The following is a 27,989-nucleotide window of genomic DNA, read 5'->3' as shown; positions in this document are numbered from 1 at the left end:
GGGATGCCCATGTGGGGCTCCCGAGGGCTCTGGGCCCTGATCCATCAGTCACGATTGCCTTCAATGAGTGGCCATGAGGTTCTGGCCACCCCAAGGATCACAAGGACACCAGTGAGTACTATCACAACCAATAGATTTATCAACCTGGGGCTGGGACTGACCAAGGAGGGTGGCAGAGGCTGGGGGACAGAACCACAGGCCAGGGAAAAAGAGGAGACAGAGGGTAATGCCGAGGGTGACTACGTTGTCTTCCCTAGATCAATTTTCTTCTGGATGGCTCGTGCTGAGTGGTAGATGAGCGAATCGATGAGTCCAGCCACTGGGAGAGAAACAAGGTCTGGCACTGGCCCAGTGGGGGCCTTGGCTTTTGATGCTGAGAGCCTGGTCATTTAACTGGCCAGGCCAGTATCTGCCCCTTCACCCCCAACCAAACCTGGGCTGCCCAGGCTTGACCTTCCCCACTTCACTGCTCACAGACACCCTGGGCCTCTTACCTGTGAACATGCCCCCAATGATAGCGCACACGCCTGTCAGGAAGTGGGTAAAGGACCTGGTGGAGGGAGCAGGCGGGCTCAGCAGGTACCCTCCTCCCTCAGACCCAGGCCCTGGCCGCTCTGCCCCACCCTTACCTGTGCTTCTCCGTCAGCTTCACCATCATGGGCGAGAGCTCATAGAGGACAAAGACTCCAGGAAGGCCCTGGTCGCCCAACAGACCATTGGCGACCTTCTCATGTCTGGTCACGGAGAACTGATTTGTCCTCAGCACCTGGGGTGGGATGGGAGGCTAGGCCAGGGCTAGGGCTAGGGCTACGACCTGGCACCAGCCACCATCAGCCCCACCCCTGCTCCTGCCCCTTTCCTGTTGAGGCTTAACGGTGTGGAGGCAGAGAATACGGCACCATGCTGGTGGCCAGCACTGCAAGGCCTGGTCCACCAGATCCCCTCTCCTAGCCTTGGCCTCAGACTTCCCCTCCGGTTGCCAGCTCTTTAGTTTACTATCCTGGTGGCATTTGGTGGGTGCTCTCACGGGGATTCAGGCTGAGAAGCAGCTCTCCAAAGCCGTATCACCAAGGCTGAACTGACTTCCTCTGCCCTCAGCCCCTCGCATCCTGCCACTCTGCTGAGATGCTGCTCCACAGGCCACAGCAGCCATGGGAACGGGGACACAGAGGCTTGCCCTGCCTAACCCCCAGCCCAGGCCAACCACAGGGGACAGTGAGGCAGGCAGACAGTGGGCACCAGAGGAATGGATGAAGGTGGTTGGCGCAGTAGAAAGAGCAGGTGCTTTGAAGCCCACAGCCCCAAGCCTGCACTCCACCTGGGAGGGCAAATTCCCCACCCTATCTGTGCCTCAGTCTTTCATGCACCATGTGAGGACGAGGCAGCTTTCACTCCCCAGACTGACAGAACTAAATGCAGAACTCCAGTGCTTGACACCACGTAGGAGACTGGTAGGGAGCTCCCTGACTCACCTCCCCATCCACCTTCATGTACACAGTGGGCACCACCTTCACAAAGTACTGGAACATCATGGAAGCTGAGGGGAAAACAAAGCACTGGGCATGAGTACCCGGCAGGTCTTCCGCAGCTGGGGGCCGCCTCCTGGGCTGGTACCTTGGGGTGCGGTGACATTGGTGTGGTCCAGGGGGTTCACAATGCCTGGATAGTCCTCCCCAAATGACAGGTGCTGGATGTAGTGGGTCATGTTGATCTGTAAACAACACCATCCAAAGCTCTGATGACAGCAGCAGACAGGGACACCTGGGTCTGTCTGCAGAGATGTGGGAGGAAGGGGAGGCAGGCCCTGTCTGGAAGAAGGCTATAGCCATAAGGAGATAACCTCTCCGAGACAGGTATCCCCACTCCCTACCTAGAAACTCTTTCTTGCACAGCCTGCAAACTCCTGGGGTTCCAGATTTTTTTCTTTTTTGGAGACAAGGTCTTACTCTGTTGCCAAGGCTGGAGTGCAGTGGTGTGATCTTGGCTCACTGCAGCCTCTACCTCCTGGGTTCAAGCAATTCTCCTGCCACAGCCTCCTGAGTAGCTGGGATTACAGGCGCACACCACCATGCCTGGCCAATTTTTGTATTTTGTTTTTTTGAGATGGAGTCTCACTCTGTCGCCCAGGCTGCAGTGCAATGGCACGATCTTGGCTGACTGCAGCCTCAGCCTCCTGAATAGCTGGGATTATAGGTGTGTGTCACCACACCCAGCTAATTTAAAATTTTTAGTCGAGACAGGATTTCTTTTTTTTTTTTTTTTTAATTGAAATAAATTTAATCGGTTCCTGGGCGAGGTTCACGAGACAGGATTTCACCATGTTGGTCAGGCTGGTCTTGAACTCCTGACCTCATGATCCACCCATCTTGGCCTCCCGAAGTGCTAGTATTACAGGTGTGAGCCACCACGCCTGGCCCAATTTTTATATTTTTAGTAGAGAGAGTTTTGCCATGTTGGCCAGGCTGGTCTCGAACTCCTGACCTCAGGTGATCTGCCTGCCTCAGCCTCCCAAAGTGCTAGGATTACAGGCGTAAGCCACCATGCCTGGTCAGGTTCCAGATTTCTTAAAATAGCAGCTTCACGTGTATGTTAGGCACACACAGAGTGGGAGGTGGTAGCTTTGCCTGGAGGTCTAGGCCATGGAGGCCCCGAACCCCCAGATGTACTCCCTTCCTGCTCCCCTGCCTATCAAACTCAGCCACTAGAAGGATCTTTCAAAAATGCAAATTTGATCACATTGTGACCCTGCTTAAAGAAGGCTGACAGCTTTCTACTGTTCTCATGAGAAAGAGGCGACTCCTCAGAGTGGTCTCTGAGGCCTCTGTGGTCCGGTCCCTGCTTCTTCTCCAGTCTCACCCATCGAAACCTGGCCTGCAGCAGTTCCTTAGAAGGGCCACGCTTCCGCCTGACCTTAGGCTGAGGCTCTATCTAGGATGCCTTTATCCAACCCCAACCTTGCCCCTAGCCTGCTCAGAGCTCAGTTCAAAAGTCACTCTCACTTAACCCTCAAGCTGGATCCCCTATCAGAATACGGTGTATTTTTCTATAAGCACTCCCCACTCCCAGGACATTCCTACAAGGAAATGAAGGCAGCAACCAAGCCTCCCACCCCCACCTGCCCTCCATGGTTTCCATCTGGTACGTACGTTGTCAAGGCCAAAGCTCTGCAGGTCGTGGACTAGGAGAGAAGGGAGAAGGTGTCATTAGTAGGAGCGGCACTGGCCTCCCTGGGAGTCCTCCCTCAGGCCTCCTCATTCCTCCCCCTACATTCGAACCACCTGCTCTTCTCTGACCCCTCATTTGTTCTCCAGCCTGGTTCTGATTAAGGACAGCCAGAAAGGGCAAGCCTTGGGCCTGTGAGAGAGTCCATGCCCTCCTCAGGAGTTGTAAGAACAGACCCTGGTTCCTCCCTGACATTCACAGGGAACTCTAGGCCTTCACTTCCACCATGGCCCTGCCTGTATCTCCAGAAACAAAACTGGCTCTCATTAACAAGAGCTGATGGCAAATCACTGAACCCAAAGTGACGTGGGACCTGAGAATGCCATCCACATTCTTTCCCTGCCTCCACCCTTAAAGCTCCCCAGAGGAAATCCCATGGGCACCCTGTACCAACTGTTCCAGAACTGGTTATTCCTGCCCTCTAGCCTCAATCCCTCCTGTAAGGAACCATACTTCAAAGATACATCTCAGTCTTTTTTATAGTCACCAGCAGCCAGGCCAGAGGAGACCCAATCCCAGACCCATCCAACCTCCCCCGATCCTGGTAGGGCAGGCTGCCCCAGAAGTAGGGGCTTGGCCTCCCTGGGGGACATGGCCACTTACTCTCCACAGCATGTACTGCAGCATGAGGGAGGGAGGAGAGGGAAGGGAGGAAGAGAAGAAAGGTTCAGAGCTTCACAATGAGAACTATGGAGAAAGATATGTGGCAAGAGGGAGGACCGGAACATTCCTGCCTCAGCAACACAGTCTGGCCCCAGCTAACAAGCCTCTTCCTGGCTCGCTCCTCGAGAGTGAACTTTCCTGGCCAGAGAAGAGCGAGAGAGTGGCTGAGGAAGGACAAAAGACCTAGAGCCCAAAGAGCCACGTTCCTGGCTGTGTGGTCTTGGGCAAATCACTTGCCCTTTCTGGGCCTCAGTGCTCTCCTTTGCAAAGCGCTGTCTTAAGGATCAGGTGAGATCTAAGATGGGAAAATACTTGTAAACTTTACAATGTAAGAGATTATTACCACCACAACCACCCCACCCGCCCTACTCCTTCCCCGGCTCCGCAAGGATGTTAGAAACTCACTCCCAGACCTCAATTCAGCCAGATCTCTGGTCTTGGGCAATTGTAGCTTTGTGTTTATACATCCTTCCAAATACAGAGCACCCCTGGCCCTGGGATCCACAAGTCTAACAGGCCCAGGCAGAGAAGCAGAGGGGCTACCACTCTGGCTCTATGTCCTACTGAGTGCCTGCCAGGCCTTGTGCCAACAGCTTGATACTCAACATTGTCCTACCATCCTGGCCACGACCACCCTTTTCTTCCACCTTCCTCCAGAGTGAAGAGGGGGCTCCAGAGCTCTGCAGGGTCCTCCAGCCCCACCCACTGGCCCCTCCCCAACACAGCCCCACCCCCACAGACTACCCTCAAGACCAGCAGAGTTACCCTCCAGGGGGCCCTTTCCTCCTGGTCACCTCAACCACTTGGAGAGGCCATCTTCATACCCAGGGCTCTGTCACTGCGTGGCTCTGTCCATCCTTTGACCTGCCTTCAACCCCTGGGAACATTTCCACCTTCTTGCTTCAGCCACAGCCTGGCTCTTCCTTCCAGGCACTAGCTCTCTTGCATCCCCTCAACTGTCTTCTCTCCATACACAACTAACTTGCTGGCCTAAAGAGAGGTCCTTCTGGCCAGACGCAGTAGCTCACATCTGTAATCCCAGCACTTTGGGAGGCTGAAGCAGGCAGATCACTTGAGGTCAGAAGTTTGAGGCCAGTCTGGCCAGCATGGTGAAAACCCATCTCTACTAAAAATACAAAAAAATTAGCCAGGCATGGTGGTGCATACCTGTAGTCCCAGCTACCTGGGAAGCTGAGGCAGGAGAATGGCTTGAACCTGGGAGGCAGAGGTTGCAGTGACCCTTGATTGCACCACTGCACTCCAGCCTGGGCGACAGAGCAAGACTGTCTCAACAACAAAAAAAGAGCGGTCCTTCTTGCTCCTTGCTGCCACTTCCAGATCATTGTCCCCTTACCTGCCTTAAAAATGCACAATAGCTCTCATCGGTAATCCTAACACTTTAGGAGGCCAAAGCGGGAGGATCGCTTGAACCCAGGAGCCTGGGCAACAGGGCAAGACACACTTTTTGCTGGGGGGAGAGGAGAGAAAGAAAAATTAATTAGCCAGGCATCGAGCCACATTGCCTGTAGTCTCAGCTCCTTGGGAGGCTAAGGTGTGAGGATCTGTTGAGTCCAGGAGGTCAAGGCTGCAGTGAGCCAAGGTCATGCCATGGCACTCCAGTCTGGGCAACAGAGTGAGATCCTGTCTCAAAAAAATAAAAAAATCCCCAGCTTCAAAGCTTATGGCAAACCAGCCCTGCTTGTTTCAGTCACCTAGGTATCTATATGGAACCTCTAGGACAGTGCTCCCATGCCATTTCTCAACAGCTTGGGCAACTGCCTGTCACTCTCCTGTACTACCTCTGTCACAGTCACAGTTTCTAGTGAATTTCATATCCACATAGATGATCCTTCCAATACCCTGGCCTCCCAGTTCCTGGACATCATTTCCTTCCTGATCTTATTCTCTGCCTACCTGAGCCACTTGCTCGGTTGGTCATTCCCTAAACTTTGTCATTAACAAAGCCCCTTCTGTGACTTCAATTTCAAGCAACTCATGCTGCAACCACCAGCTTTCTAATTTGCTCCAGTCCCCCAATTCCGATAATTTGTTGACACCACACTCGGGATTGCAGCCCCTTGTTCCTCCTGCCCGCTCACTGGCTTCCCTACGTCCTGTCTTTCCTCCTTTCCTAGCTTATACACTGTGGTCCAGAATCACGACTACTTCTTTACATATTAGTTTAACTCCCTCACCTTTGCAGGCACCTGGCAACACCAAACCCCAGGTGATTCCAATGTTCTGTCTACTCTGAGTCCACTCCCACACAGCTGGGAAGAAACCAGACAACCACGCTGACATCCACAGGGAACTCTAGGCCTTCTCTTTCCATTGCTCTTTTCTTTCCATTCACAGCCACAGGGAGGCCTAGTGCTGCATGGCAATCCTCCTCTATTTCCCCAGTCCACGCACTCTCCCACCCCAAAATGACCTGCCACATCTTTTCTTTTAAATCTCCAACACCTCCTTCCCTCTCTTCTCATTCTCAACTGAGGATCTTTCTTCCTACATCACGGAGAAGACAGGAAGACTCAGACAAGACTGAACTTCTCTGCCACCCCTGCTACCAACCTACCTGTACCTACGGAGCCTGCCTGCCTTTCCTCCTATTGCTAAGTTTGGCCTTTCCACACATGTAAGGCACTAGATTCTGTCTTCTTTCTCCTTCTGCAGGACTTACTCCAGTAACTGTTGGTCTTATCTCTGGAGCGTCACTTGTGCTCTCCTTAGTCAATAATTTCCAACAGCATATTAATATTCTGCTACATCGCCCTCCTTAGAAAAGCCTCCCTTGACTCCACATTTCCCTCCAGCTTCCAAGGCTCTCTCCTTCCCTCAGAGCAAATTCCACTATCGAGCTGTCTATACTTACTCCAACTCCTCTCCCCTTCCCTCCTGAACCCACTCTATGGTGGTCCCTATCACACCCCTCAAATAACTCAGTCAAGGCCATAAATGACTGTTGCATTAGATACCTCATTGTCAGTTCCTGCTCAACACCCAGAAACATCTGATTCGGTATTTGAAATACCCATTCGCGGCTGGCAGGATGCCACCCTCCTGGCTTGCACTCCTCCTTCACCAGGGTTTCTTACCAGTCTCTCTGACAGTTCCCCCTGACACCCTTGGCTTGAATGTGGGAGGCCTGGCACCCAGACCTTCGAGCTCCCTCTTCTCCAGCTACCCTCACACCTCCAGGGTGATTTCATCCAGTCCTGAGGCTCCATACACATGCTGATGATGCCAACATCTGCATCTCCAGGCAAGTCCTCTCCCTGAACTCCAGGCTTGATTGGACAACTACTTACTTGACACCTTGGGTATCTAGAAGGACACCAGACGCTATTGGTCTGAACATGTCAAAAGCTGAATACCGGCTGTACAATCTCATTTCCGAACACCTAAACCTGCCCAGAGTCTTCCTCATTTTGCTAAATGGCAACTCCATGCTTCTTACTACTCAGGTACAAAACTTTAGAGGCATCCTTGACTCCTTTTTCCTTTATCCCTCATGCCCATCAGGAACTCTTCTCTGCTCTGCCTTCAAAATACATCCAGAAGCTAGTCACTTCCCACCACTTCCACTGCCACTCTGGGCTGAACCCCACCATCTTTTGCCTGGATTGATCACTGCAAGAGCCTTCTAATGGGCCTCTCTGATTCTGTCCTTTCCCCCACCCAGTCTTGTCCACAGAGGAGTTAGTTGGAGACCCTTCTATCTTTTAAGTAAGTCGAATCATGCCCTACTTTTTCAAAGCCCTACAATGGCTTCTCATCTAATGCAGAGTAAAAGCCCAAGTCCCTACAATGCCCCTGCAAGTCCTGCATGACATGGCCCTGTGACCTCACTTCACTTTTTTTTTTTTGAGACAAAATCTCACTCTGTCACCCAGGCTGGAGTGCAATGGCATGATCTCAGCTCACTGTACAATCCACCTCCCAGGTTTAAGAGATTCTCGGGCCTCAGCCTCCCGGGTAGCTGGGATTACAGGAATGCGCTACCACGCTCCGCTAGTTTTTATATTTTTAGTAGAGACGGGGTTTCACCATCTTGGCCAGGCTGGTCTTGAACTCCTGACATCAGGTGATCCACCTGTCTTGGCCTCCCAAATTGCTAGGATTACAGGCGTGAGCCACCGCCCCAGGCCTCTCTCACTTCATTTCTAACCATGCTCCTCTGCTCCAGCCACTCTAACCTTCTTACTGTATCTTGAACTTGCCAAGCACATTCTAGCCTTAGGAATTTGCACTTAATGTTCTCTCTGCTTGTAACACTTCCTCCCCAGACATCCACACGCTGGCTCCCTCACTTTCTTCAGGTCTTTGCTCAATTATTACCTCATCAAAGAGTCTTTCCCTGACCTCCCTATTTAAAATAGGACCCTCACTGCCATACCCTAGCCCCTTACCACTACCATCTATATCCTGGCCTGTTTTGGTCCATATGACTTAACGGCATCTGATATACCATATACAGATGCTCCCTAACCTACACTGGGGTTACATCCCAATAAACTCATTGCGAGTTGAAAATATCATTAAGTTTGCTAGGTGTGGTGGCTCACGCCTGTAATTCCAGCACTTTGGGAGGCCAAGGCAGGCGAATCAAAGGTCAGGAGTTTGAGACCAGCCTGGCCAACAAGGTGAAACCCCATCTCTACTAAAAATACAAAAATTAGCTGGGCGTGGTGGCAGGTGCCTGTAATCCCAGCTACTTGGGAATCTGAGGCAGGAGGATTGTTTGAACCCGGGAGGCGGAGGTTGCAGTGAGCCGAGATCATGCCATTGCACTCCAGCCTGGGTGACAGGGCGAGACTCTGTCTCAAAAAAAAATAAAAAATAAAAAAATCTGGTTTGGGGAGTTTTCAGAAAAAAAAAAATTGCAAGCTGAACCATTGTTAATTGGGGACTATTTATATTTTATATACTTATTTATTGTCTATTTCTTTACAAGAATGTTCTGAGGGCACAGACTTTCTTCACTACTGTACCCGTAGCAACTAGACTAGTAGGCAATTACTAAATATCTCATGAATACATGAATGAAAAAATGAATGAGTTGTTTCCTATGATCCATGTTAGAGGAAGTAAAAAAAAAAAGAATAGTAAAAAAGAAAAAGAAAAAATGAATGAGAATAAATCTCATTTGTTCACCCCAACAACCCTGTGAGTTCTAGTATCATCATCCCCATTTTACAGAAGCAACTCAATAGGGCTCAATATTTCCCATAGTATGATATAGCTCAGGAGTGGCAGAACCTGTGCTCCAACGTAGCTCTGCTTCTCCCAAAGCCTCGTGCACGGGCCATTGTCAGACACTGGGGGCGACCATTTCCACAGGCACCTACCAGAAGTCAGGCTCCATGCTATCATCTTTAACCTGCACAAATACCCTGTGAGATAAGTGCCCTCATCACCATTTTATAAAGCAGGAAACAGGAGTCAAAAAGATTAAGAAACCTTCTCAAAGTCGCACAGCCTGTAAGGTCTGAAACTGGTATCTGAACACAGACAGGCACTCTGGGTCCTCGGCCTGTGCTCTTAGCCACTGTGCCAAACTGCCGCCCTGAGATGAAGGCCTACTGTGGCAAAATGGCTGTCAAACACAAATGAGCAGCAGGCAGGGGAGAACCACTCAAACTCACCAAGAAGGTGGCCAGCATCTAAACCTCCCCAGCTAGTGCAGGATTACTCACCATGCACATGGGACTGCTGGAAGCTCTTCCCAGGGGCAAAGTGGAAGTTTCCGGCCACCTGTAAGGAACATTCTCTCTCATTTTCCAGCTGTGTCCTCCTTTTGCCTACTGAGGGCCTGAGTGGGCCCTCGATTTCCAGCGGAACTCACCCAGCCCAACTGGCCCTATCTTGCCTGGATTTCTCCTGATACCTTATTGACTTCCAAGAAGCCATACACCTGGCAGCCTTCATTCTTCTGCTCTTGCATCTTCTGGCTGAAGCCCTCTCGCCGGCACTGCTCAATAGTATCAGGGTTCTTGAAGGCCCAGCCTCTCCGGCGATATGCCTCCCGCACATCTTCACAGGTGTTACAGCATCTGTGGGGCAGGGAGTGACGGTGAGTATGTCAAAGAGGCACAAGTCCAATACTGGCATCTTGGGAAATAGAGCCTGAGCAGCTCTGCCTGCTAATGAAGGCTCTGTTAGCCTCATCCCTGACCACCAAACAGCTCTTCAAATGTTTCCTCAGTGGCAGAAGGACTGTTTTCTGTTTTTTAATTTTTCAAATGTTTTGTAGAGATAGGGTCTTTTTGTTGCCCAGGCTGGTCTCAAACTCCTGAGCTCAAGTGATTCACCTACCTCGGCCTCCCAAAGTGCTAGGGATTACAGGTGTGAGCCATTGTGCCCAGTCTAGGACTCTGAAAAATACATATTCCCATTGTGTTTGGGGTGATGACAAGTTTTGGGGACAGAGAGTGGTGACTGCATGACACTGTGAAGGTACTTACTGCCACTGAGCTGCACACCTGAAAAAAAATGGGCCAGGTATAGTGGCTCACGTCTGTAATACCAACACTTTGGGAGACCAAGGTGCACGATCACCTGAGGTCGGGAGTTCGAGACCAGCCTGACCAACATGGAGAAACCCTGTCTCTACTAAAAATACAAAAAATTAGCCAGGCTAATTTTTTGGTGGCGCATGCCTGTAATCCCAGCTACTCGGGAGGCTGAGGTAGGAGAATCACTTGAACCCGGGAGGCAGAGGTTGCAGTGAGCTGAGATCACACCATCGCACTCCAGCCTGGGCAACAAGAACGAAACTGTCTCAAAAAAAAAAAAAAAATTAAAATGGTAAATGTTATATTTTACAAAAAAAAATGGTTAAAATGATAACTTTTATGTCACATATATTATTTTTCCACAGTAAAAAAAAAAAAGTGGGGCATGGTGGCTCATGCCTGTAATCCCAGCACTTTGGGAGGCCCAGGTGGGCGAATCACAAGGTCAGGAGTTCGAGACCAGCCTGGCCAATATGGTGAAACCCCGTCTCTACTAAAATTACAAAAATTAGCCAGGCATGGTGGTGGGCGCCTGTAATCCCAGCTACTCAGGAGGCTGAGGCAGCAGAATCACTCGAACCTGGGAGGCAGAGGTTGCAGTGAGCCAAGATGGCGTCACTGCACTCCAGCCTGGGTGACAGAGTGAGACTCTGTCTCTCAAAAAAAAAAAAAAAATTAAGTATATATTCCCAGGCCCCCACCCTAGACCTGCTAAATCAGTCTTGTAGAAGTCAAGGCCTGGGAAACACAACATCAGTTATCAGATACTGAGGGTCTAATAATCTGGGCCAGACCTTCCACTTCAGTGCTTTACATATCATATACATCTAATCCATATGTGACTCTTACGAGACGATGTTATTATCATCCGTCTTCACATAGAGAGGTTACACGGCTTGGTCCAAGGAAACAAGAACCCTGGCAGTTGGGACTCCAGAGACCACCTTTGAACCATTTCTATAGGCTGAAGAGCAGAGACCAGTTCAGCTTCATCTCTAGGTCTGCAGCTCCCAGGCAGGGCCTGGTCACAAAGCCTTAGTCACCTGCACCAAGATCAATGACAGAGGCACACACCTCACCTACTCTAGATTCTTGGTCTGACCACCTGCCATAGGCTGACTGAGGCTGAGGCTGGCTGACAGATGGTGCCTGATGGGAACCCTGCTCCCGCTACCCCCAGCTCACTTGATATCTTCTGACTCAGCACCATAGCAGCTCTCACAGCGGTCAGGGTCCAGGGAGTCAGGGTCAAACACCGTCACCTCGACTTTCCCGAGCTCTAAGGGGAGAGTAGAAGCAGAGGCATCAGCTGGGGGCAGACGCAGTGAAATTGGTAGCCCCAGTTGCTGCCGGAGCCCTTTGGCCAGCAGCCTGGGAATAAAAGTTATAGTAACTAATATTCATATAGCACATGCTACAGGTCAGGCATTAAGCACTTCTACACACATATCAATTCTTTTAATAAAAGAAACAGTAAGAAAACAGTAACAATAAATACTGAACATTAGCTGGGTACAGATCACTGTACTTCACATCCATTGTCTCATTTCATCCCCACAATGACTCTATGAGGGTGGAGGTAATTATCCCTGTTTTATTGAGAAGATGTTGAGGCTCACTGATGAGAAGTGACTTTGACCAATGCGACCTAGTAAACAGCAGATTTTAGTAACACTATTAACCTCTTTGCATGCTGCTGCTTCTCAGACCTCTCCCTCTGTACCAGCTCCCTGCCTCTCTCTAGTCGCCCCATCCTAACTGGTGATTTCAATATTGAATGCTGACCTCCAGACTCAGGATAATCTTTTGATTTTGCCATCTCACCTCAGCTACCCATTTCCATGCTCATATCAAGATCCTTTCATTGCCAATAACTGCAAACCTTCCAAAATTCAACTTCAAGTGTCTGAGTCTTCAACTACTTACCATTATTTTCCCAGTTCACTATTTGTACCCGAAATCCACCAATTCTTTGACACTATCACATCATTACTTCCCTCCTTAAATCCCATGGACCACTGTAATTATTCTCTTGCACATAACCACAACTCACCACAACTCACTGTTCTTGTCCTTCGTTTTATAAATCCAGCAAAACCCCAAACCTTGGTTACATTCAACTTTCTGTGCCTGCCTCTTGCCTAAACCTCCCTTAGGACTGCCTAGCCTAGCAATTCCACCTCATTTCTCTAACCAGTTCACTCTCCTTTTTTTTTTTTTTTTGAGACGGAGTTTCGCTCTTGTCATACAGGCTGGAGTGCAGTGGCATGATCTCAGCTCACTGCAACCTCCACCTCCTGAGTTTAAGCGATTCTCCTGCCTCAGCCTCTGAAGTAGCTGGGATTACAGGTGCCCACCACCATGCCCGGCTAATTTTTGTATTTTTAGTAGAGATGGGGTTTCACTATGTTGGCCAGGGTGGTCTTGGACTCCTGACCTCAGGTGATCCACTCACCTCAGCCTCCCAAAGTGCTGGGATTACAGGCATGAGCCATAGCGCCTAGCCCACTCTCCCATTCTAAGGTGACTTAGACCTTCTTTCTCTCCTTAGGCTTCTAAAACCCCTTCTTTTTCTTCAAGTAGCTAATGTCCTTCATTTCAATTTCCACTAAGAAAAGAGATGCAACAGCGGGTGGGGAGGTGGGGAGAGATAGCATGGGGAGAAATGCCAGATATAGGTGAAGGGGAGGAAGGCAGCAAATCACACTGCCACGTGTGTACCTATGCAACAATTTTGCATGTTCTCCACATGTACCCCAAAACCTAAAATACAATTAAAAAAAAAAAAAAAAGGAAGAAAAGAGATGCAACAGAATTTCACTTGCTCTCACCACCAAACCTACCATCTCACCACTTTCTCCTTCAGCCCCCACCCCATTTCTCAGCTCTCCCTTACAGCAGAACTCCAATAGTCATCTGTAGGTGGTATGTCTGCTTCCTTTATGTTCTTTGATCAGATTTTCATCCTCAACAGTATCAAAACTATTCCTTTCAAAGTCTCCAGGAATCTCTTGTGTTGCCAATTTCAATGGTCAATTCTCACTCCTCATTTTACTGGACCATCGGTAGCTCCTAACACAACTGCTCACTCTCTTCTTGAAACTCCCTCTACTTGGCTTTTGGGACACCTCTTGGTTCTCTTCTATTTCAATGGCTAATCCATCTCTATCTTCCTTCCTGTCCTGACTTCTAAATATTGGAGATGCCCAGGGTACAGGCCCTAGACCTCTCCTCTACCTACATTTATTCTCTAGATTTCCTCACTTAGTCCAATTGCTTTACCCTCTACCTGCTGATAACTCCTTAATTTACTTCTCCAGTCCTACTCCTCTAAATTCTAGACTGGTACATCTAAGTACCTCTTAATATCACCAGAGTATAAAATAGGAACCCCAAATTTAACATACCCCAAACCTGAAATTCCTCTTTCCCCCAAATCCTGACCTTACTCTGGGGCAGCCAGCTTCCAAGGTGTCCTCAATGATCCCAACTTCCTAGTATTCACACCCTTATACAATCCTCTCCTACAACGAATAAGGCTGAACTGTGTAACCACTAGTATACTGCAGAAATGATAGTGTACAGCCAGGCGCAGTGGCTCACACCTGTAATCCCAGCACTTTGGGAGGCCGATGCGGGTGGATCACGAGGTCAGGAGTTCAAGATCAGCCTGGCCAACATAGTGAAACCCCATCTCTACCAAACATACAAAAAAATTAGCTGAGGGTGGTGGTGGGCGCCTGTAATACCAGTTACTTGGGAGGCTGAGGCAAGAATTGCTTGAACCTAGGAGGCAGAGGTTGCAGTGAGCCGAGATCGCGTCACTGCACTCCAGCCTGGGCGACAGTGCAAGACTCCATCTCAACAACAAAAAAAGAAATCAATGATGTTGTACACCTTCTTCTGAGGCTGGGCCATAAAAAAGGTTAGTTTTGTTGTTGTTGTAAATAAGACAGTTTTGCTCTTGTAGCCCAGGCTGGAGTGCAGGTGCGATCTTGGCTCACTGCTATCTCTGCCTCCTGGGTCCAAGTGATCTCCTGCCTCAGCCTCCTGAGTAGCTGGGATCACAGGCATGTGCCACCATGCCTGGTTAATTTTTTTTTTTTTTTATTTAAATTTTTAGTAGAGAAAGGGTTTAACCATGTTGGCCAGGCTGGTCTTAAACTCCTCAATGTAGGTGACCCACCTGCCTTGGCCTCCAAAAGTGCTCAGATTACAGGCATGAGCCACCGCGCCCGGCCAAAGATTACAGTTTCTACTTTGCTCTCTCAGCTCATCTGCAAGATCCAAGTGGGGGAAGCCAGTTGCCATAATGTAAGGACACACAAGCAGCCCTATTTAGAGGTCCATGTGGTGAGGCACCGAGGCATCCTGCCAATAGCCATGAGTGAGCCCTTTAAAAGTCGATCCCCAGCCGGGCACAGTGGCTCATGCCTGTAATCCCAGCACTCTGGGAGGCCGAGTGGATGGATTAACTGAGGTCAGGAGTTCGAGACCAGCCCAGCCAACATGACGAAACTCCATCTCTACTAAAAATACAAAAATTAGCCAGACGTGGGGGCGGGCGCCTGTAATCACAGCTACTCGGGAGGCTAAGGCAGGAGAATCACTTGAACCCAGAAGGCAGAGGTTGCAGTGAGCCGGGACCAAGCCACTACACTTCCTCCTAGGCAACAGAGCGAAACTCCGTCTCATTAAAAACAAAAAAAGATACCTGTGTGGCGCCAGCCCTTCTGCCACAGCCACCATTGGAGAGCAGCAGCCACAGCTCTGTGCTACCCTATAAGCCGTGGGCCTCAACAAGGGCCACAAGGTAACCAAGAACATGAGCAAGCCCACGCACAGCCACCACCTCAGGTGCCTGACCAAACACACCAAATTCACGTGGGACACCATCTGAGAGGTGTCTGGTTTCACCCCGCACAAGCAGCACGCCATGGAGTTACTGAAGGTCTCCAAGGACACACAGGCCCTCAAGTTTATCAAGAAAAGAGTGGAGACACAAATTCACACCAATAGGAAGCAACAGTTGCTAAGCAACATCCTGGCCATCATGAGAAAAGCTGCTGCCAAGAAAGGCTAAGCCCCCTGCCCTGCCCTCTTCCTTGAAATAAAGACAGCTTGACAGAAAAAAAAAATAAATTAAAAAAATAAATAAGTAGGCTAAGCGCAGTGGTACACATCTGTAATCAAATCACTTTGGGAGGCTGAGGAAGGATCACAAGGTCAGGAGATCGAGACCAGCCTGGCCAACATGGTGAAACTCCATCTCTACTAAAAATACAAAAATTAGCTGGGTGTGGTAGCAGGTAATCCCAGCTACTCGGGAGGCTGAGGCAGGAGAATTGCTTGAACCTGGGAGGTGGAGGTTGCAGTAAGCTGAGACCATGCCATTGTACTCCAGCCTGGGTGACAAAGTGAGACTCCATCTCAAAAACAAATAAGTAAATAAATAAAAGTAAATCCTGCAGTCCCCATCAATCCTCTGATGACTGCAACCTCAAGAGATACCCTAAGCCCAAATCACCCAAACAAGTCACTCCTAAATTCCTGACCCAAGGAAACTGAAAAAATAAATGTTTATTGTATCAAATTACTAACTTTCAGAGTACTCTGTTACACAGTAGTGGATATCTAATAGCTACTCCCCCCCCCCCACCAAAAAACCTCCTCCAGTCATCTCCATTTCAAGTCATTCATTTGCTCAGGCTAGAAGCGCTGGAATTAAAACCGTGACTTCGCTCTCTTACATTCCACATCCAATCCTACAGCAAATTATGTTGGTTCCACTCGTGTTCCACATGTACCTGCTGAAGCAACGAATGCCAAAACTCCCCACCAGAGTAATCTCTGAGGTGTTAGAAGAAATCCCAGCTTTGAGGACGGTTTTGCTGTGGTGGGAAACTGAGTTAACGGAGGCAGTGGGAAGCCACTGAGATAAAGAAAAGGAAGCTAAAAGTGGGTACCCACTCTGTACCTGGCGTTTTATACATACTACTTCATTTGATCCTATAATCCCATGTGGTTGGTACTACTGTCTTATCACCACTTTCTCGCTGAAGCTCACAGACTGCAGGAGACAAAGCTAGATCTAATAACTAGCTAGATCTGATAACCAGGCAATCTGACTTGAGAACCTAAATTCTAATTTTAAACCACCTGCATTCCAAAGGGTAAGAGCCTTAAGGGCTGAATTCAGCTGATGGACTGGGAAAGCAAACCCTCAGAGAAGCCTGGACCCATCTAGAGAGTTCTACCAAGACAAGAGCACATAAGACCAAACTTCAAACCTATGGGTTTTTTGTTTGTTTGTTTGTTTTTTATATTTTTAATATATTAAGACGGGGTTTCACCATGTTGGCCAGGATAGTCTTGATCTCCTGACCTCGTGATCCGCCCGCCTTGGCCTCCCAAAGTGCAGGGATTACAGGCATGAGCCACTGCACCCGGCCCAAACCTATGTTATTCAAACTAATCTGCAGGTATGGAGGACCTCTGAGAATAATAGTCAGGTAGATTACCTGACTCAATATGTATAGAGGATTTTAGCCCACTCTCACTCTTACTGGCTGGGGGACCCCTCGGCAAGTCACTTGACTTCTCTAGGTATTAGCTGATTAATGTATCACTGTGCCTGCCACAATCCACTTGCCACCAAGTGGGTAGGCTTGGACACATCCAGCTTTGGGATCTGAGACCCGGCCCCCCTCCCCTGGTTACCATGCCGCTCAGCCTCTGAGCTCACGGGGACGCCATCCTTGTCTAGTCGTTGCTTAAACAGGTTGTGTTCCACATCCAGCTGCTGTTCCCCAGCCACATCCATGGCATCGATGCTCAGATCTGGAAGTGGGAAAGTCAGGCTAAGGTACTGGGACACTAGGGACAAGGGATATGGGTTTTGGAGGGGAAGGGGATACTGGGCCTGTCTTGGGGCAGAACGGGATTAGGAGAAGGAGGTTGTCCTGGGGTCCAATCCAAAACTTAGGACTGGAGGTGTGAATCTGGCAGCCCACATCAGAACCCTGGGTCTCTCAACTCCCACCCATGGTGAGGTACTCACAAGCACAAGGCATGTGCGGAAAAAGTACATCGATGTTGATCTTCAGTTTATCTCCCCGCGACTTGTCCACGTAGAGCTCAGGATGCACCTGGGGCAGCGCTACCTCAGTAAGACTTGGCCCCAAGCCTCTCCCTCCCCACTCCCACCCCTAAAGGTCCTACTCCTAGAATGCCAAGCCCCGCCCAAGCACTAAGCCCCGCCCCTTACCTCCGTGGTAAGGTAATACTGCAGCTCCGACAGAAACAGCAGCAGCATGAGAAGGCCACTGACAATGGTCACTGCAGGACAGGGGGCGAGGGTCAGAATGGCCTCGAAGCCGCTCCCTCAAACACCGGCAGGCCGGTCAGAGTCCAGGAGCCTGAGCCAAGCTCTAGGACACCCCCATCCCTGCGACCCCGGCCCCGCCGCGGCCTACCCGTGGCGCCCCCGCAGGTCTTGACCCGGAAGTCCTCCAGAGTCTTGGGGTAGGCATCGAACTGCTTCAGCTTCCCCAACGCCTCCATGGGGACCGGCCGGAAAGTGGACGCCAGCCGGCCCGCCCCTGCAGACTCCGCTTCCGGCTTGGAGCCACGCCCCCCTGTTTTCCACACGCAGGCGCACCAAAGCACACGCTTGGCAGCCTCCTAACTTCATAATCCCCCCCACCTCGGCCTCCCAAAGTGTTGGGATTACAGGCGTGAGCCACTGCTCCCAGCCGAATCTATTCCTTAAAGATTTTTTTTTTTTAAAGTGCACCAGGTCATAAAGATGCATGAGATTATTCAATGGCAAAAATCTGGAGCCAGCCAGAATGCCCATTGATACATTAAATAAATTGAATAAATTACGGTACACCCATTCTATGGAATATTGGGCCACTTTTCAAAAGAATAAGGTAGATTACTCCTTTAGGTATACTAAGAATGTATTTTTAAGGGGGAAAAGATGCAAATTAATGTGTATTCTATCATTCAATTTTTTTTATTAAGAATTGGGCTGGGCACAATGACTCACACCTGTACTCACAGCACTTTGGGAGTTCGAGGAGGGAGGATCACATGAGGCCAGGATATGAGACCAGTCTGGAAAACACAGCAAGACCCCATCTCTACAAAAACTTTAAAAATTACGCCTGTAAGGCCAGGCTTGGTGGCTCACGCCTGTAATCCCAGCACTTTGGGAGGCCGAGGTGGGCGGATCACTTAGATCAGGAGTTCGAGACCAGCCTGGCCAACATGGTGAAACCCCGTCTCTACTAAAAATACAAAAATTAGCCGGGTGTGGTGGTGCACACCTGTAATCCCAGCTACTCAGGAGGCTGAGGCAGGAGAATCACTTGAACCTGAGAAATGGAGGTTGCAGTGAGCCGAGGTAGTGTCACTGCACTCCAGCCTGGGGACTCCGTCTCAAAAAAAAAAAAAAAAAAAAAAAAAAATCACGCCTGTAATCCTAGCACTTTGGGAGGCCAAGCCAAGCAGAGCACTTGAGTTCAGGAGTTCATGACCAGTGTGAAACCCCGTCTCTATTAAAAATACAAAATTAGCCCGGTGTGGTGGCACACTCCTTTAAACCCAGCTACTGGGGAGGCCGAGGCAGGACCTCGGGCTTGAACCTGGGAGGCGAAGGTTGCAGTGAGCCGAGATCGTGCCACTACATTCCAACCTGGGCGACAGAGTAAGACTCTATTTCTAAATAAATAAGTTAATTAATAAGCCAGGTGTGGTGGCGTACGGTAGGTCTATAGTCTCAGCTACCTGGGAGGCTGACGCAGAAGGATGGCTTGAGCCCAAGAGTTTGAGACTGCAGTTGTTACCGGATAGAGTTGTCCAGGTTCTTGACGTGTCGAACAAAACGCATAAAGTAACAGAAGGGAAACAAACAAAAAAAACCGGAATAACAAAAGCACACATTTATTGAAGACAATTCAGAGCGGCAGCTGGCTAGAGCAAGCAGCTCAAGAGCCTCCTCACTGAGGGTTTGTATTAAGCTAACGGAATCCGGCAACATGCCTAGCTGCCCTTTAGAGGCCTCCAATTGGCTACACCCTATGAAGGATTGGCCTGTGGCCAATCAGAGGCTGAAGTGGAGACTCGATCTACAGCCAATCAGAGGCTGAAATGGAGATTTGCACCCCCCCCACACACCCCCACCCCACCACGGTCAATCGGTGGCTGAAGTGGAAACTTCTGTCTTGTTAGCACAGGAGTGAAATGTGGCCTATATGCTGCCTAGAACTGGCTGCACCTGTTCATTTGCTAATGTCTTAACCCCCTGTTACTCTGATTCCCTATTGTCCTTCCTCACAGTGAGCTATGATTACACCACTGCACTCCAGCCTCGGCGACAGAGCAAGACCTTTTCTCTGTGTGTGTGTGTGTGTGTGTGTGTGTGTGTATCTCGAACTCCTATGTGTGTGTGTGTGTATATATATATAACTATATATATAGAGTTATATATAGCATATATATAAAACAATCTTAATTTTATATGAGGGAATATGTATTTATATAATCATGGGAAAAGATTTGGGGAGAACTGGAGGAAGATTTTTCATGGAAACCAAAGTTTCTGGGGCTCCCTAAGCTAACAGGGTAGCAGAGGATACCTGGGATTCCCCTTCTATTATCTGAGTGGTTTCAGATTCCCGAGAGGACCAAGAATTCTTTCAGAAATAGTTAATAAGGAATCTGCTGATGGAATTAAGTCTAAAGTTCCGCTACCCTAAGTGTCATCCTTGGACCAGAAACATTGGCCTTATCTAGGAGCCTGTTAGAAATGCAGAATCCCAGGCCCCACCCCAAATCTGCAGAATCAATCTGCATTCTAACAAGACTCCCAGATAATTAGCATGCACATTAAAGCGTGAGAAGTACTTTCCTGAAAGGTTCCTTGCTTTATTGCCCACATAGGACCAAAACTAGCAGCACAGGAAAAAAAACAATCTAAGTGGCTCAAATATTGCACTAAGGCCAGGCACAGCGGCTCATGTCTGTAATCCCAGCATTTTGGGAGGCCGAGACAGGTGGATCACTTGAGGTCAGCAGTTTGAGACCAGCTGGCCAACATAGCAAAACTCCATCTCTACCAAAAAATACAAAAACTTAGCTGGGCGTGGTGGCAGGTGACTGTAATCCCAGTTACTTCGGAGGCTGAGGTGGGAGAATTGCTGGAACCTGGAGGGCAGACGTTGCAGTGAGCTAAGATCATGCCACTGCACTCCAGGCTGGGTAACAGAGTGAAATCCTGTCTCAAAAATAATTTACAAAAAGGCCGGGTGTGGTGGCTCACGTCTGTAATCCCAACTCTTTGGGAGGCTGAAGCAGCCAGATTACCCAAGGTCAGGAGTTCAAGACCAGCCTGATCAATATGGTGAAACCCGTCTCTACTAAAAATACAAAAATTAGCTGGGTGTGGTGACAGGTGCCTGTAATCCCAGCTACTCGGGAGGCTGAGGCAGGAGAATTGCTTGAATCTGGGAGGTGGAGGTTGCAGTGAGCCAGATTGCACCATTGCACTCAAGCCTGAGCAGCAGAGTGAGACTCCAACTCTAAAAAAAAAAAAAAAAAAAAAAAAAAAAGTTACAATCCTAATAATGGATATTAACATATCCCTTAATAAAACGATAAAAAAAATGGTGGCTCACGCCCGTAATCCAAGCAGTTTGGAGGCCAAGGCAGGGGGATCACCTGAGGTCGGGAGTTCAAGACCAGCCTGACCAACATGGTGAAACCCTGTCTTCCAAAAAAAAATAAAAAATAAAATAAAGTAAAATAATAAAAAAAGTTAAAAAGATAATAATAATACTTTTTTTTGGAATGGAGTTTTTGCTATTGTTGCCCAGGCTGGAGTGCAATGGCACGATCTTCGCTCTCTGAAACATCTGCCTCCGAGGTTCAAGCGATTATCCTACCTCAGCCTCCTGAGTAGCTGGGATTACAGGCAGGCGCCACCACACCCAGCTACTTTTGTATTTTTAGTAGAGACGTGGTTTCTCCGTGTTGGTCAGGCTAGTCTGGAACTCCCGACCTCAGGTGATCCACCCACATCGGCCTCCCAAAGTGCTGGGATTACAGGCTCGAGCCATTGCACCCAGCAATAATAATAATTTTTAAAAATAGTTGGCATTTATCAAGCCCCTACTATGTGGCAGGTATGGTGGTCAACTCTTTTTTTTTTTTTTTTTGAGACAGAGTCCCACTCTGTCCTCCAGGCTGGAGTGCAGTGGCATGATCTCAGCTCACTGCAACCGCTGCCTCCTGGGTTCAAGCAACTCTCATGACAGCCTCCTGAGTAGTGGGATTACAAGTATTTTTTGGGTAGAAATGGGTTTTCACCATGTTGGCCAGGCTGGTTTCTAACTCCTGGCCTCAGCCTCCCAACGTGCTGGGATTACAGGTGTGAGCCACCTCAAGCGGCCTAGGTGCTACTTCAAATCTCATTTTACAGATGAGGAAGCCAAGAGGTAAATTGACTTTCCCAAGATTGCAGGGGTAAGTAATGAGGTAGAGCTGGCATTCAAGGCCAGTTTTCTCTGGCCCCTGAGTCTGGGTCACTTCATGCATTTGCTGCCACCAAGTGCAGGGCATGTCTATTCTTGGATGAAGGACCAGGGATTTTAACAGAAATTTTTGCCCTTGGCCGGGTGTGGTGCTCACGCCTGTAATCCCAGCATTTTTGGAGGCCGAGACAGGTGGATCGCTTGACCCCAGGAGTGTGAGACCAGCCTACATAACATCCTGAAACCCTGTCTCTACTAAAAACACAAAAATTAGCCAGGCATGGTGGCACACACCTGTAATCCCAGCTACTCGTGAGTCTGAGGCTCAAGAATCACTTGAACCTGGAAGGCAGAGTTTGCAATGAACCAGGATCTCTTCACTGCACTCCAGCCTGGGTGACAGAGTGAGACTTGTTGCCCTCTCCTCTCTGGCCTGTGCCCATTCTGTGCCCATCTGTTTTTGGCTCCCACACCTTTCCTCCTTAGCGGGGCTCCAGGCTAAACGACTCACTCTTTCAGTACTCCAGCATTCAATTACTAATCATCTCCCAGTTCCCAAGTCTCTGGGTTGTGGGAGTACCATGTGAATAACAGGCATGGGACATGCCTGCCTTCAAGGAATTTCCACTGTAGTAGGATAAGGCAAACAAAAATACATAAATAAGTAAAGTAGGTCAGGCGCAGGGGCTCACACCTGTAACCCCAGCAGAAAGCCAAGATGGGAGAATTTCTTCAGGCCAGGAGTTCAAGACCAGCTTGACCAACATAGCAAGATCCTGTCTCTACAAAAAACAATAATAATAACCATTAGCTGGGTACAGTTGCATGTAGTTGTAGTCCCAGCTATTCAGGAGGCTGAGCTGGAAAGATCACTTGATCCCAGGAATTCAAGGTTACAGTGAAATATGATCACACCAGTGCACTCCTGCCTGGGTGACAAAGCAAGACTCTGTCTCAAAAAAAAAAAAAAAAAAGGTAGAGTTGACTCATTACACAGTGAGAAAAATCTCCTGGCACTCCTCCCCCCAAAAGTGAAGGAGTTGAAAACAGCACATTACTTGTGAGTGGAATTTGTGGCTCCGGGAATAGGGCAGGGAATGGTGGCTAATGGAGCTTATGTGTCAGTAAACTACAGGTTTTTTTCTTTTTTTTTTTTGAGATGGAGTATCACTCTGTTGCCCAGGCTGGAGTGCAGTGGCGCAATCTCCGCTCACTGCAACTTCCGCCTACTGGGTTCAAGTATTTCTCCTGCCTCAGCTTCCCCAGTAGCTGGGACTACAAGCACCTGCCACCACACCTGGCTAATTTTTATAATTTTAGTAGAGATGGGGTTTCTCTATGTTGTCCAGGCTGGTCTCAAACTCCTGACCTTGTCATCTGCCCACCTCAGCCTCCCAAAGTGCTGGGATTACAGGCATAACACTGTGCCTGGCCTTTTCTTTTCTTTTCTTTTTTTTTAGAATATAGCAATAATTTATCTTAATATAGGCATTCATAGTTTACAAAGCACTTTCATGTAAATAATCCTGTACACTAGAAAGTAGTAAGTGCTAGGAGCTATAATTTGGTAAGATGCCACATTTATTTAGGAAGGCTTTTGGAAGGAAGTGACTTTTTTTTTTTTTTTTTTTTTTTGAGACAGAGTTTTGCTCTTGTTACCCAGGCTGGAGTGCAATGGCGCGATCTCGGCTCACTGCAACCTCTGCCTCCTGGGTTCAGGCAATTCCCCTGCCTCAGCCTCCTGAGTAGCTGGGATTACAGGCACGCGCCACCATGCCCAGCTAATTTTTTGTATTTTTAGTAGAGACAGGGTTTCACCATGTTGACCAGGATGGTCTCGATCTCTTGACCTCGTGATCCACCCGCCTCGGCCTCCCAAAGTGCTGGGATTACAGGCGTGAGCCACCGCGCCCGGCAGGAAGTGACTTTTTAAATTGGAATCAGATAGATGGGAAGAAAATGGCCGGGTGCAGTGGCTCACATCTGTAATCCTAGCACTTTGGGAGTCCGAGGCAGGAGGATCACTTGAGGCCAGGAGTTTGAGAGCAGCAGCGTGGCCAACATGGCAAAACCCTGTCTCTACTAAAAATACAACAATTAGCCAGGTATGGTTGCATGCACCTGTAGCTCCAGCTACTCAGGAGGCTGAGGCATGAGAATTGCTTGAGAGCCTGGGAGGCAGAGTTTGAGGTGAGCTGAGATCTGGCTACTGCACTCCAGCCTGGGCGACAGAGCAAGACTCTGTCTCAAAAAAAAAAAGACGGCCGGGCGTGGTGGCTCACATCTGTAATCCAAGCACTTTGGAGGCCAAGGTGGGCCGATCACCTGAGGTCGGGAGTTCAAAACCAGCCCGACCAACATGGTGAAACCCCGTCTTTATATATTAAAAAAAAAGGAGGTGAGAAAACATGGTTTTGCAAAGTATTCTTCAATCAGTGTAGCTTGCACTGCCCCATGAATATAATGTACTTGCCTTATGATCACTGTCAAAATATAGAAGGGTCTTGTTTGGATATTGAATATTAGTGCCCATAAAGGAAAAGTGTAGCAGGACAAGCCACAGACGAAACTTCTCGAACACCAAATTTAAGAAGGAAGTGGCTTTTTATTCAGCAGGGAGCTGCGGCAGACATGTCTTAAGAACCGAGTTCCCCAATAAAGAAAATCCCGGCCCTTTTAAAGGCTTGCAATCTATGCAGTATACATGTGAGAGGGTCGTGATCAATGAAGCAAGCATGGGGACATGACCAGGCAGAGGTCTAAGCAGCTGAGCAAGAACAATGCCTTCTGGGGAATGTTTCTCCATACCATGCCTGTGATTTAGAGATAGAAGTGTGGTTGGGAGTATGAGGGTTTAATCTGTAACCTCCAGACCTGGTCAGTGGCGCCAGCCGGTCTTTCCATTGACGTTATGCTTGCTCATTTTTAACTTTTACTTCCTCCTTTTCTCTAGACAGGAGAAAGGAGTCTCTTCCTTCATTTCCCCTCTTTGAGAACTTCACTCATTTATTAGTGGGGGTTCTCATTTTCTTCCTTCCTATCCTGGTCATTCTGTGAGATCGATTGATAGTGATTCATATAATATGCTGTGATAACCTGCTTTTTGCCAGCTGAAACTGACTCTCTCTTTCTCAGACTGAGAGCTGTTCAGGCTTCATGTTACCTTCTTGAGCCGGACAGATTCCATCTTAGCTACTTCGTTTTAGTTATTTTCCCACTATTAAGTATGTAACTGTAGTATGTAGCTGGGGCAGGCTGACACTGGGCACCTCCAGGAATGCATTTGTTGACAGGAGGCCGAGTTAAGTGGTATCAGCAGAGCCTGGGAATGCTGATTCCCAGGCTGTCAAGCGCCCAGAACCCCTATTATCTATAAGTTGTATGTCTTTCATGACAGCTTTACCCCTCGCACCTGGCACTGTTTTCTCATGTACTAGTTTATCTTTTAACTTGTTGCTTACTCTGCTTTTGTGAAAAATTTGCTTCAACTAGGTTCCCCCTCTCTTTCAAAACTAGGGTATAAAAGGACCACCTAACTTTTTCTTAGGGGCCCGGAGAATTTTGGGTGTTAGCCACCTCTCAGTCACCCGCATAATAAAGGACTCATAATTCAATCTCAGAGTGTGGCGCATTCCTTGACCTACTCGGGTACAACATGCTTGTGCTGAAGTTTTCTCGTGAACCATAGTAGTGATAAGTCCTTTAATCTTTTAAAGGAACAGGGGCAGTAAGCAGGGGAGCAATAAATATGCAAAAGGAGGTGATACCTGAGACCTCAATTAAAAAAAAAAGGCCGGGTGCGGTGGCTCACGCCTATAATACCAGCACTTTGTGAGGCTGAGGTGGGTGGATCACGAGGTCAAGAGATCGAGACCATCCTGGTTAACATGGTGAAACCCCGTCTCTACTAAAAATACAAAAATTAGCTGGGCATGGTGGTGCGTGCCTGTAGTCCCAGCTACTAGGGAGGCTGAGGCAGGAGAATTGCTTGAACCTGGGAGGTGGAGGTTGCGGTGAGCCAAGATCGCGCCATTGCACTCCAGCCTGGGTAACAAGAGCGAAACTCCGTCTCAAAAAAAAAAAACCAAAACCCTGCTTTTAAAGGGGCTGCACTTGTTAGCTCACGCCTGTAATCCCAGCACCTTGGAAGGCCAAAGTGGCTGAATCGCTTGAGCTCAGGAGTTTGAGATCAACCTGGGTAACAGCACAGACCCCAACTCTACATACAATACAAAAATTAGCCAGGCATGGTGGCACGTGCGTGTAGTCCCAGCTACTCTGGAGCCTGAGGCAAAAGGATTGCTTGAGTCTCGGAGGCAGAGGTTGCAATAGTGAGCTGTGATGGCACCAATGCACTACAGCCTGGGTGCTAGAGTGAGACCCTGTCTCAAAAAAAAAAAAAAAAAAAAAATCAAAGGACTGAAACACAACAGATTACCAACCACAGCTAGACAATGAGAGCTGTGGGACCCTTCATTTATCATGATTTGCTTCCTTTCTCTTCCCTAGTTCCTGTTTTCTTACATGTTGTTACATTTCTTTCCTGCTACATAAACCTCTCAAACCCAGGGAGTTGGATTTGAGATTGAGACTGACCTCCCATCTCCTCAGCTGCACTGCCTGATTAAAGCCTTCTGGCCAGGCGTGGTGGCTCACACCTATAATCCCAGTACTTTGGGAAGCCAAGGTGGGAGGATTACCTGAACTCAGAAGTTCGAGATCATCCTGGGCAATATGATGAAACTCTGTCTCTCCAAAAAATACAAAAATTAACTGGGCTTGGTGCCATGTGCCTGTGGTTCCAGCTATCAGGAGGCTGAGGTGGAAGGATCATCTGAGCCTCGGGAAGTTAAGGCTGCAGTGAGCTGTGATAGTGCCACTACACTCCAGACTAGGCAACAGACCAAGACTCTGTCTCTAAAAAAAACCAAAAAGCACTTTGGGAGGCCAAGGCAGGTGGATCACCTGAGGTCAGGAGTTCGAGACCAGCCTGACCAACATGGAGAAACCTCATCTCTACTAAAAATACAAAATTAGCCAGATATAATGGTGCATGCCTGTAGTCCCAGCTACTTGGGAGGCTGAGGCAGGAGAATCACTTGAACCAAGGAGGCGGAGGTTGTGGTGAGCTGAGATCATGCCATTGCACTGTAGCCTGGGCAACAAGAGCAAAACTCTGTTTCAAAAAAAAGAAAAAACAGGCCGAGTGAGGTGGCTCAGAGATGGAGATCATCCTGGCTAACACCGTGAAACCCTGTCTCTACTAAAAATACAAAAAATTAGCCAGGCATGGTGGCATATGCCTGTAGTCTCAGCTACTTAGGAGGCTAAGGCAGGAGAATTGCTTGAACCTGGGAGGAGGAGGTTGCAGTAAAGCGAGATCACACCACTGCCCTCCAGCCTGGGTGACTGAGCAAGACTCCATCTCACAAAACAAACAAACAAAAACAGAAAAACACAATCCTGTGAAAGATGCACCTGGTCTAATGTTACAAAACACATGAAGAAACCATCTGTCATGAGTAAGAATCAGTAGACAGGAGCAGCAGCAAGCCTAGACCCTCAGGAATTTGAGAATGACACTATCAGATAAACACTATAAATATGTTTAGAATTAAAGACATTTTAATTAAAGAAAAAATAAAAATGTAAAGATGCTATCAGACCAAGAAGACTTGAAAGTAAATTTCAAAGAATTTCTAGAAACGAAAAATAGTCATTCAAATTTTAAAACCAGTAGAAGGGCTAAACAACCAATTAGGCACAGTTAAAGAGAGAAATATTGGCCGGGCGCAGTGGCTCACACCTGTAATCCCAGCACTTTGGGAGGCCGAGGCGGGTGGATCACCTGAGTTCAGGAGTTTGAGACCAGCCTGGCCAATATGGTGAAACCCCCGTCTCCACTAAAAATACAAAAATTAGCTGGGCATGGTGGTGCAAGTCTGTATTTCCAGCTACTTGGGAGGCTGAGGCAGGAGAATTGCTTGAACCCAGAAGGTGGAGGTTGCAGTGAGCCAAGATCGGGCCACTGTACTCCAGCCTAGGCGACAGA

The 27,989-nt window shown here is 48.6% G+C and overlaps 1 protein-coding gene and 1 long non-coding RNA gene across 2 annotated transcripts in view; both read right to left on the bottom strand.

Annotated features, from left to right (window-relative positions):
• Window positions 1-116: 116 nt before the first annotated feature.
• ERGIC3 (ERGIC and golgi 3) lies at window positions 117-17,995 on the bottom strand. The gene is made up of 13 exons (XM_012455105.2): window positions 17,876-17,995; window positions 17,668-17,738; window positions 17,461-17,548; window positions 17,121-17,240; window positions 11,586-11,679; window positions 9,773-9,938; window positions 9,582-9,639; window positions 3,147-3,178; window positions 1,615-1,711; window positions 1,473-1,537; window positions 630-766; window positions 495-550; window positions 117-319 (listed from the first exon to the last, which is right to left on the bottom strand). Exons 1-13 carry the CDS (start codon window positions 17,961-17,963, stop codon window positions 240-242), a joined length of 1,152 nt encoding a protein of 383 aa, XP_012310528.1. The 5' UTR covers window positions 17,964-17,995; the 3' UTR covers window positions 117-239.
• Window positions 17,996-19,193: 1,198 nt separating this feature from the next.
• The window catches only part of LOC135276965 (uncharacterized), a 44,517-nt gene continuing 35,721 nt past the window's right edge, over window positions 19,194-27,989 (bottom strand). The window contains exon 3 of the long non-coding RNA XR_010344533.1: window positions 19,194-19,272. This is a non-coding gene — a long non-coding RNA (uncharacterized LOC135276965). The remainder of the gene's footprint in view (window positions 19,273-27,989) is intronic.

This window comes from Aotus nancymaae, unplaced genomic scaffold (assembly GCF_030222135.1).
Source record: "Aotus nancymaae isolate 86718 unplaced genomic scaffold, 86718_ANA_hifiasm-v0.15.2.pri h1tg000029l, whole genome shotgun sequence".
NCBI classification, from domain to species: domain Eukaryota; kingdom Metazoa; phylum Chordata; class Mammalia; order Primates; family Aotidae; genus Aotus; species Aotus nancymaae.
Note: the sequence above shows the minus strand (reverse complement) of the source record. Positions and strands in the feature narration are given on the sequence as shown.